Raw genomic sequence first — 11,195 nt, 5'->3', positions numbered from 1 at the left:
TGTTTGTGTCCACTTTCTTTCTTTTAAAAAAATCTGCATCTGTTTCAATGATAACAAATGACTTATCACATTTTCCCATTTGTTTTCCTTGGCTTTCTTGACTGCCTACCCATACATACATACATACCTCCTTCACGATCACTGAATGAAGCCGAGGAGCTGCTTTATTTGTGCGAAACATTTTATTGAAACCAAATTGTACATACCAATCCGCACGCACGCAAACAGCTGCAGTAAGGCGTACCGGCCAACGAATACAAAATTCCACCATGAACAATTTACATACACATTACCGAGCGCTTGCCATCGCTTCGCTCGCATAATTGTATCCATGTAAACATACTTTGATAAATTCTACTAGGTTGGAACCAAAGCATGCAAAAAAGAGAATCTCTAAAGCACAAATTCAGTTCTTTTCCCTTATCTAAAAAACACACATCAATTGTTTAGGGCACCTACACCTCTGCATATATATATATATATATATATATATATATATATATATATATATATATATATATATATATATATATATATATATATATATATATATATATATATATAATGTCTTGCCTGGAACGGCGTTTGTCTATGTATATCACTCTTTTACGTGCTGCTCGTATAAGAACCATTGCGCTTATTGTTTTTGTTCATTTCCTAGAGGGCGCCACAGACGCCGTACCGCAAGGGCCCATCCTGCGAGTGGTCTTTTTATTACGTGCATACATACATGAATACATACATAAATACGTAGTTGTCTGACACGTTCGTGACAGTGCGCACGACGTTTGCTAAGTGGCATCATGATGCGGATTGAGAAACACCGGCATGGAGCAACATTAGGATGGCCGCCCAGGAAGTAGCTTGCGCGAAGGGAAACAGCGTTTTTCTTATTTGGGTCCTGTATAGTGAAGGCGTAAAACCTATCGAAATTTGTCCTTTTTGTGCTTTACGGGCTACAAAAGCTCTGATCACGTACCTGCAGCGCACGGGTGTAGACCAATGTATGTACATAAATCAATGCGTTTGTGCGCATCAACATCATCCCCATCATTCTTAAACATCATCCCCATCACCTTTATCACGTAATCATCTGGGGCAGCAAGTTAGGTATGCTAGCCCGGCTGACATCGCCAGACTTCATTACTCTCTCTCTCTCTCTCTCTCTCTCTCTCTCTCTCTCTCTCTCTCTCTCTCTCTCTCTCTCCTTCTGTATACATGTATCGAAATTCATCTCAGAATGAAGGTCCGGTATGGTGATGCTTGTGTTGCACAGCTGCATGTCTACGAATGGAGGCAAATGTTCTGGAAATGGTGTGACATTCGTAGCCGACGCCCATCCGTTCTGATAAAGAGATACGTTGAGCGTGCGGTTGCGAACATTTCCCAAACGAGTTCTTTTCTACGAGAAGGCAGGCAGTTTGTAAGCGCCGGCAAACGTTTGTTGAGCTTGGGGAATATTGTGCCGAAAAGTAATACGGCAAGTAATACAGTCGTACACTTCGAAGCCTTAGCGTGCAGAAACAAGCAATAATGACAATAAGAATATTATTTAAAAAATTGGCGGGAAAGCAGCAATTTCAAGAACACAAGCAAGCAAACTGACTTGATATACATCCACCGTCCCACCACAAATCCCCGTCGTAGAAATAAGCGCACATTCGTTTCGTAAGCCTATCCCCTTAAAAAAACATGAAAGACAGGTAAAACTGGATGTGTACAGGGAAGGCAATGTTTGTTCTTCTGCCACATGCGAGGGCGAAAGAATGGAGCGATTCCACTTTAAGTCCCTTCCACCGATCACAGGAACAGGGGTGGAGCCGCGTCTCGCATTGGAAATTCATGTACGGGTGCACGCCAAATAAAAAGATCGCAACCAGTACACACCATCATGAATGAAGGAAATGAATTAATCATTTCTCCAGACCTTCGGTGTCAGGGGTAACCAGAGCGGCGCTTTTCAAATGAGCTACACTTTGGCCCTCCGTTTCCTAAAACAGTGTAAACGCAGCATACTTAGCTTCAAAAGGCTATCTACACTTAACACGCGTCAGCACTCAGGATGAATGTAGCTGAATCACATGCGCGCCACACGAAACCAACGCGTGCACTCAGAAGACTATCCTGTAGTCCTCGTTGTACAGGAGAGTCCTGTTGTACACGTCCCGCTGTAGGCCCATCAGCGACGAGTTTGTGCGCAGCGTCTCCAGTGTGTACCCCGTTGTGTGAAGCTTCTGGAGGACGACCTGCACAGCATGGGCGAGATTTAGACAACGCTAGAAAATTTACTGCGTATGACGCGAGGTTACTCCACTCGAAACCTCACCGCGCGTCTGTTGCCTATGGGTTTGACAACGTGTGCAGAAAACCCTCCTTATAACAAACTCGCTTTATTCATAATTTCTCTTTATGAGACGTGTTTAGTGGTTCCGATTGCAGTGCATTGAGAGAATACCCTCTTTTAACGAAGTATCAGTCTTTTCCTAATGAAACCAACTCGTATTATGTCTTCATGGCCACTTTATACGTAACCTCATATATCAGCATTTTTGCGAGCAAGTTTGAATATAAATTGCCGTTAACGAAACCGACTGTCTACTCTTGGCAGGCATGTCGCCAAAGTGGTCAGTACTTCTTAATGGTGAACATACCCCTGGAAACTTGTACTCGGCGTAGAGGATATCCGGCACGAGGGGATGATGCAGCCGGGGAGCGTCAATGGCCTGCTTCAGGGTTGCATTGGTGTAAAGTACACGCCACAGGAACTGCCAAGCGTAGATGTCACATGCACGTTGAGGAGAGAAGGTTATTCCCCCATTTCCCAATGAACAAGTGTCACAACACAGCATGGGGTGAGAGGAGTCTATACACTCGATAAACGGGTGTCATTGCAGACAATTTGAACTCAGCTTCTGCGCTGTAGTTCTTGTTTCTACACAAATTGAAAGAATTTTTATGCGGGTGGCGTCGCGCGGACGAGTGTGTTGGCGTGTGCTTGCCAATGTGCTCGTTCGCGTGGCGCATTCTGCGGTGTTTGTCGCGAGTCATGCCGCGGCGGCCTCACGGCATGTATTTAAAATATTTAATTGTTTTATGTCTATTAGGCCCTTTTTAACGGACGACATTTTATTTCCTGTCAATAAGCCCCGTCTCAGTTCATAAAGTTGCGCTCCTATCATGATTTTATTTACATTGTTATAATTTTCTTCTATTTTATCATTTCCGTTTTTCTGTCAAAAATGGCGCAGCTGGCCTTAACTGGCGAGAAACGGTGAGCGCGGAGAGACCAGAGCGAGCGGGTGAACCTCTGTTTCCCTTCTCGGGACGGAGGCTGCGAATGTGATTGATAGAAGTACAGCGTGATCCTGCCGCCAGCTGCGAGTGACGAGGTAGGGGAGGAGGTGAGGCGCACGACGCCAACAGCAACACGGACGGTGACACGAGTCTGCCAGTACAAGCTTCGCTTGAAAAACAAGCAGAGAAAATGCTTCACGAAGTAGTGAGGCGTTTCCGACAAGCGCTGCGTTGTGAACAATTATCATCGTCATCACCGGCCTCACCTGGATGGCCGCCGTGAGTGTCTGGTTTCCCGGCCCGTCTGCGGTGAACACCACATCCACGTCCCCGGTGTCGTTGACGAGTAATGCTGGGGCGGCAGGTGAGGGTACCCTCGCTCCCGGCTGGTACAGCGAGTGTGCCTTGCTGTCGCCGCCTGGCGGAGGCGCCGGGAACTCGTTCAGCGCGCCATTGAATATGACGCCCGTCATGTTCGACATGAAGTGCGAGCCGAACCTGAAACCCCGCATGAATCAGAGCAAAATAAGAGCGTGTGATTTTATATAAGCAACGTCTTACAAATAAAGGGAACAACAAAACGAGGAATGAAAGAAGAATGGGGAAGAAAAGAAGAAGCAAGCAAGGAGCAGCAGTTTGGCTACGCCGTGCCCGAAGTTACATGGGTAGTCAACGTCTCAGCAAAACATATTTGTATGCTTACTTTCGCAACTGAATTTTACAAAAAAAATCATTAATGTTTAAATATGCATGATGAAAATTAACATGCGTGTTCATGGCGCAAGTAAATTTGTCATCGCAATTCAGCTTCTTCTCAAAGTTAAATACACAATGAAGACTGATCAGGGATATCACTATTGACAGTCTCCGGATGCCCCATTAAAAACCTGTCTAATTAAACTACAGCTGTCAAATGCAAAACACGTAACTAGTCTACCAAAAGGGCAAGGAGCTTTTAATGCGTAGCAATGATTAACTATACACGCATTTATGTGGCCCGCGGGCCACAGACGCGTACAGACGCGTACAGACGACGAGTACAGACCCGTCTGTACTCTAATCAGTTTCAACAAAAATAGACTCGAACGATTGGTTTAAAAGGAGAAGGTAGTAATCATTATAAATAAAACAATATTTGAGATAAATACAGGAAATACATAAATCGGAAAAATGAACAAACATCACGAACACCTTTCTAATCCGAAGTATCGGAGCGTTTATCTCAAGCATAAAAAATACCAAGAAAAAAGGTTGCCTGGGTTAAAAACGCCATGGTAGAGAAGCAAGGTAAAAGGTGGACAAAAACAAAACGATTATTACGAACGATCGGATGTCGCAACCAGTACGAAACACGACAACAAAAAAGAAAAAGAAGTAAGCTCGCACTAACGCGTGCGACTTGAACGGAACGAAGCTGTACGCAACGACGCAACCTTCATGACCATTACGACGGTTAGTGAAGTCGAGGGTTTGACGGAAACCCGTCTGGTCGGGAAACATGTTGGAGTAGAAGCGGAGACACCGACCAAAAGAAACTTAAAAACTTTAAAACAACAACAAGACGTTTCGGCTTCGTTACTGAAGCCTTGTTCACAATGAGCCGCTTCTACTCCATTACGACGGTTAAGTCCACTATTGCAACCGATTTGCTTCTTCTTCGTTCCGCAACGACCTTTACTCCATCATTGTTGCTAGAAGTGTGAGCTTCTTTCATTCTTTTTGAAGTGATAATCATTGGACATCACCTTGGAGGGGCGTACGCCTTGACGTGTCTTTCTCGTTCTAAACAAATGTTGCCGCGATTACAGCAAACTATGGAGTGTTCTTTTTTTTTCTTTTTGGCCAGTTTTGGCCAATCTCCTGAAGTGGGTGTGCTTGGCTTGACAAATGTGCGCCGAGGACGATGGGCTGTCGCCGCAAGGCACCCACACACTAGCGCTTGGCATTTTCTTGGTTTTTAACTGCCGGGTGGTCGCCGCGAGGCACGCGCTCACGTGCGCTCGGCATTTTTTTTTTGGTATTCTTAACTGCGGACACCAAGCTCTAACGATTTGCCAAACTGCTTCGCTGTTAAAAATAACTCGCGTGGGCATCCGCGTTCGGTTGGCTTAAACCGCTTAAACCGCACATGTCCCGTCAAGTCGCCTGAAGAGACAAAGACGATTCAACAATGAATGTTACACACAATACGACAATGACTTAGCAGGAAGCTTTGGCATATTTTTTTCATTGTGTCCCGATCCTTTTGCACTCCTGCCATCATGTCCGCGGTTTTTTCCGACATCTACATAGACGCACGTCCGCATTTTCTTCCCATCATGCATCGCTATCCTCATCATGTTGGCCTGTGATAGCAACCCACTATTCCCATCTCACCCTTCTTACCGTCACCAGCGAAGGGCGCTGGGAGGCGGTCCTGCATGGCCAGAACTATGGCCGCTAGACTATGGCCGCTAGACTCACGGAACCGGAAGACGTCGCTGGCATAATTGCCTGAAAGTTAGTCTGTCTGTCTGTCTGTCTGTCTGTCTGTCTGTCTGTCTGTCTGTCTGTCTGTCTGTCTGTCTGTCTGTCTGTCTGTCTTTGTACTTGCGAAGCCTAGCACATTGGAGGTAAAAACAGATAACACATTTCCCAATCTGGTGGCTTGGAAGCGACATTGACCAGGACTAGAACGGAATAAAAACACTCCGGCGCTCCGTACTCACACGCCATGAAGATCGCTGACAATGACGGCGACGTCTCCTTCCTTGTCGATGGTGGCCACAGCCTCTGGGACGCCCGGGTCACCCAGCGGGAGAGGGGTGGAGCCTTCATCCGACGTGGGCTCCACGATAACACCTTCAGTTGCACTGCTCGCCATCTTTCCACGAAAGGAGAGGGAGCGAAAGAGATAGAGTAACAAAATTAACTTCTGCAAACTTTGGTCTTAAATCATGATCGTAAGATCGCACCGTGGTCACACGATTGCACCGGGGAAGAAAAGAAGAAGCAGCCATGGAAGAGCAGTTTGGCTGCGTGATACCCGAAGTTATATTTACAGCGAAATATCTTTCTGTTCTTACATTCCGGACACAAAAAAAAAATCTTGAACTTTTTAATATGCTTGTTAACAATTAGCATTTGTATTCAAACTTGTCATGGCAATTTACCTTCTTCTCTAAGTTAAATACACAATGAAGTATGATCCGGAACAACTTCACTTTAGACAGTCTCAATTGAGATGCAGCATTAAAGGCCTGCCTCATTATACTGAAGCTGTCAAATGCAAAGCATGTGTCTGTCTACCAAAAGGTCAACGCGCCTTTAATGAGCAGCAATATTCAGCTACTTACTACATACACGTTTCTGTAGCCCGTCTTTTCTCAAATCACCCTCTACTAAAATAGGCTCGAACGACTGGTTTAAAAGGAGAAGGAAGTACGTATAACAAAAAACATCGGCGAGAAATATAAGAAACATAAAAACCTGAAATAGCTGAAACTAGCATGTATGATATCGTACTGATACGTCCATGCCGCTATTGAATATATAAAAGTTTTGGCGCAGTAACCACTAATGGTACTGCTACGAGGAGGCTAAAAATGATTTCGCGCCCCTTCCAAGCCAATTGTACCAAAGCTACAAGTTACGCATTACATGCCACGCATAATATCGCGACTATTTGAAAAGCTGATTTAACCCTCTATCTTTGCATCGACGATCTAAAAATCGCCCATCTGAGTAGAAAATCGCGGACTTTCTCTTATTTTTCTTCAAGACTGCATGCACCGATGGGATCCTGACCCTCACAGGCTGGATATCGCGCAGCTCCCGACTGACACGTTAGCCAGCCAAGAACTGTTTTTTACAGTGGCAAGCCGTTGTTAGATGGAAATAGCAGAGCAGAGAACCGGTCACGGTGCGCCGCCTATACTCGGTTACAACTCAAGAACAGCACCACCTCATGTAGTGTATCACTCCGCCAAAGCGCCGGACCCGTGACGTCAGTGCGCGCGCGTTTTGAAAGGGGTTTGCTATGAATGCGTGACATCGTCTGCCTTGTCTCACCCAGTTTGTTTGTCGTCACTGGAGTCGTTTATAAGCATATTTAGTCCAAAAATCCCGGAAACGGCTCACGCCATGTTCAAAATATTCCCAGTAACGCCCTACTTGCGCCGCGCGGAGAAACATCCGGCTACGGCGATAAGGCACAGCGGCAACTTCCGGTGCCGTTCTTAAGTTGTCACCGAGTATAGTACGGGGCGGACGTACCTGCGCATGCGGTCAACCAGCTCTATCCACTGTGCGCGGACGCAGTCTCTCTAGTCGACTCACCGGATGCCCCTACAAGGACTGGTCCTGCGCTCCACTACAATACTGTGCACCTTGCGAGGTGGCGTCCCTTCCCCTTCTATCAAACATGGTTGCCATGGTGACCAAAAGAACATGCAACGGCGCCGCGAAAATGAGAGAGAGAGCGAGAGAGAGAGAGAGAGAGAGAGAGAGAGAGAGAGAGAGAGAGAGAGAGAGAGAGAGAGAGAGAGAGAGAGAGAGAGAGAGAGAGAGAGAGAGAGAGAGAGAGAGAGAGAGAATGGGGGTAGAATCGCTTCTCATGACTCGTCATAAGAGCAGCAGGAGGAAGAACAGGGGTAGCTGGTAGAAAATAATTCTGCAACAGCTCCAAAAGATAAGACGAAAAGGAGTTAACAGCGCTCGTTTTTTGTGTCTGCTCCTCTTCTTCTCGTCCTTTCGCGCTGTTCAAGCAATGAATCATCGTAAGACGCACATTGCGAAAGAGCTACTCCAGCGCGGGCGTGTTTGTGATAGAGCACGCAAAGATGTACCGGCTGGGAACGTTCGAAGAAACCAAGCGAATACGCGTCACACTCAAGATACCGTAGAGTTACGCAGTTAAACATAAAATTGGCTAGCCAAGTGAGCGGCCGTCTTGTATGGAGGTACACGTAGGCCTTTCACAAGTTCCGAATATGTTCTGAAATATACAAATGGATTGTGCCGAAACAATCAATTTGTATATTTCCGTCCGGTATTTGCCATTCTACGGCCCCCATTTTTCATCACCGCAGCAACGGCGGTGCCTCTCTCACTTTCGCGGTGCCATTGCGTACGCGTCTCTCTTGACTACCATAGCAACCACGCTTGATAGAGGAAGAAGCCGAAACCACTTCGAAAGGTGCTCAAAACTGCGTCAGGAATCATTCAGACCAGTGTGTAATCGGAAAATCTACCACTATTCTTCGCATTATCTGTTCGCATGAACGTGTGCCAATCTTTGGGGTTCCTCGATAGAAACTCCACAGATACAGTATCTTCACGATGTAAGAGCGCCTAGGCAAACACGCACAAGCACTCGGTCAATCAGCTGGCTAAGATTGTTCATTTTGGGCTTACAGATATCATACGACGAATGCGTGTCAGGCAGTGACATATAGAACGCGTTACTAGACATGGCGTCGTCCTAATGGAGTTCTTTTGTTTTATTTTGCTTTCTTCAGTCGGAAGCTGACTCCATGAAAGAAAAGGACGTTTCAGTGTACTGAATGGTAGAGATATGGCGCCGTGAAACCACTCTGAGGAATAAGCTGCAGCTGGTGCAAAGTTGAATTGAAGTCGCGGGATGGGGGCCGGACATTTGCAATTTAAAATTCGGCTGTGGAATCGGCAATACAAATTGTAACTTGAAAACTGCGCTGTGGGATACCGGCGGGAAATTCAAACGGTAAAATTAAATTGCGAAAGGGAGGGGGGGGGGGGTGCTAAGAAGAAAGAGAGATAGGCGGGATGATTGTTGAAGCAATGTGTAGTTGACCATCAGAACGACCGCGTGGAAGGCATTTGGGTGGAGTGCGCTTATCAAAGATGTCGGAGGGTCTAAACGGGGCAGTTATCACGGGCAACGGAAGAAAAACAACTCTAAAGTATTTAGGACGAGTACTCAGAAACATATGACTCATTATCAATACCAATGACACACTCCGTACTTAAATCTTTAATAAATCTTTATCTTTAATGAAAGGAACAAACCTGCAAGAAACCCTCCCCTGAAACCTATAGCATGGAATTGATAAACCCTCCGCCAAACCCTATACTTTCTATCATTCTGGAGGTGTGTTGCAGGGTAAGAAAGGAAGAATCATTACTCCAAAACGAGAAAAATTAACGCGGAGTCATGAGAAAGGGCTCAAACGCCTCGTCTCCTTGCTCAAAGGTTGGTTCTGGAAAGGCCCGTCTTCTTTCTCGCTGCCCTCTCCACGCAAACGTCGTCAACGCACACAGTGCGAGAAATGTCGCGATGGCAGCTTAATTTAAAAACACGCAAGTGTTTTTGATTAGACCTCTTAGCTAAAAAATCCAGAGAATAGGCCGTCTGCATTCCTGGGGTCACATGCCGATAATGTTAGCAAAAAAACCAAAAATGAATGCCAAGAAAAGAACAAAGCCGACGATGGCTTGTGATCAACATGCGCGCTCTGCAATGGTATGATGTTTGTTTATAAATATTGCGACTTGTCCCCCATAAACATCCCATCACTATAAATACAATGCGTAAGCTGTGTTGTCTGGATGTGATATTCAACAGTACATTCTTGGTACGTCAAGCATGTTATGCGGACGAATGAGACTCACAAAATGTTACCCCGCGATTTTGTGGCTTCGACGTCTGAGCGACCACATACAGAAATTTAAAAAAATGCCCTTAAATGGCTGGTTATAAATAAAGCGGCTGTAAACACACAGGGGACAGCGGCATACCTCCGTCTGTTGCATGTTTACAAGCCATGCATTTTTTCAGCAACTTTGCAGCCTAACAGCTGAAGTCAAGTTGCCCTTTTGCTGACAGCGTCGCAGGGAAGGGTGTCGATGAACTTTGGTAGCGTGCGCGTCATCGATTCCAGGAATATCGCGAATATCAAAGCCTTTTCGTTTTATTCCGTGACGAGTTCAAACTTTTTAGTGAGATAGCAAGCTTTAAAGGGACACTGAAGTGAATTTGTCAAGCTCCCGTTTTTGCTTGCACTGCGTAGACTGGCTCAAATTAGCACACTTTTCATCGTTTATCCGGCTGACAAATGGGTAATTATTTTACAAAGCGCGAAAGAAGAAAAACTACTATGCGCGGTTTGCGGCGGCCGCACCAACTAAGCTGTGACGTTGGGAGGAGGGGTCACCGTGATTGGACGATGCCCAAGGTTAGCAATCAAACAAGTTTCGGTTTCGGTTTCGGTTCTGTAAAACAACATGTTTAACATCCGATGGCGTCGTTGGATGGGCATTCTCAATATCCCAGTAATCGTAGTACCGCGCTTCTGCCATGTTGTCGGCTGTAAAATGCATAAGACAAGTTTCCCAGGACGGCTTGGAATCGTAGCATTCACTAGCCGAGGCCTACGCAGTGCATGAACGCCCTCCGCGTCCCCGCAGACGCACAAATGCATGCGCTTTTCCCCCATATTTCGAGCTTGCCTCACTCATGCCTGTATCGTAAAAAGTGTGTTCGCACCAGGCCAAGGGTCTGTTGATTCTGGCCTGTGCCCACTGCCCGCAAGCAGTCGGTGCTTATGGCAACAGCACGCCAACGAGAACTCGCTTGCGCGCCAGTGCCAGGCTGCGCGAGTTCTGTGGACTAGTTTGTGGAGCGGTGAACGTTGCGGCCCAAAAAAAGGTGAACTAAGTATAGAAAACATCGGCGAAAAACGAAAGAGTTACCTTAAAAAACAAAAAGCTTGTACGCGCGGGGATTTGAACTTGTGACGGGCAAAACACTTGCGATGAGTACCTAGCGGTCCAGACCACACGGCCACGGGCGAGAACGCTGCGGACAATGGAAATATAAGGTATATAATGTATAACCAGTTTACACTTTAATTAGTTTTAGTATTTCAAGCAGCTTAGGTGAC

The 11,195-nt window shown here is 46.1% G+C and overlaps 1 protein-coding gene across 1 annotated transcript in view; it reads right to left on the bottom strand.

Annotated features, from left to right (window-relative positions):
* Positions 1-697: 697 nt before the first annotated feature.
* The window catches only part of LOC144145085 (scoloptoxin SSD14-like), a 54,381-nt gene continuing 43,883 nt past the window's right edge, over positions 698-11,195 (bottom strand). The window contains exons 8-11 of the mRNA XM_077676577.1: positions 6,003-6,157; positions 3,561-3,792; positions 2,652-2,765; positions 698-2,246 (exon numbers count right to left, since the gene is read on the bottom strand). Of these exons, the coding sequence (XP_077532703.1) occupies positions 2,112-2,246; positions 2,652-2,765; positions 3,561-3,792; positions 6,003-6,157 (636 nt within the window). The 3' untranslated portion in view covers positions 698-2,111. The remainder of the gene's footprint in view (positions 2,247-2,651; positions 2,766-3,560; positions 3,793-6,002; positions 6,158-11,195) is intronic.

Source organism: Haemaphysalis longicornis, unplaced genomic scaffold (genome assembly GCF_048455015.1).
Source record: "Haemaphysalis longicornis isolate Haplotype H1 unplaced genomic scaffold, Haemaphysalis longicornis Haplotype H1 scaffold_7, whole genome shotgun sequence".
Taxonomy (NCBI): domain Eukaryota; kingdom Metazoa; phylum Arthropoda; class Arachnida; order Ixodida; family Ixodidae; genus Haemaphysalis; species Haemaphysalis longicornis.
The sequence above is the reverse complement of the archived record's forward strand: the minus strand, read 5'-3'. Positions and strand labels throughout refer to the sequence as shown.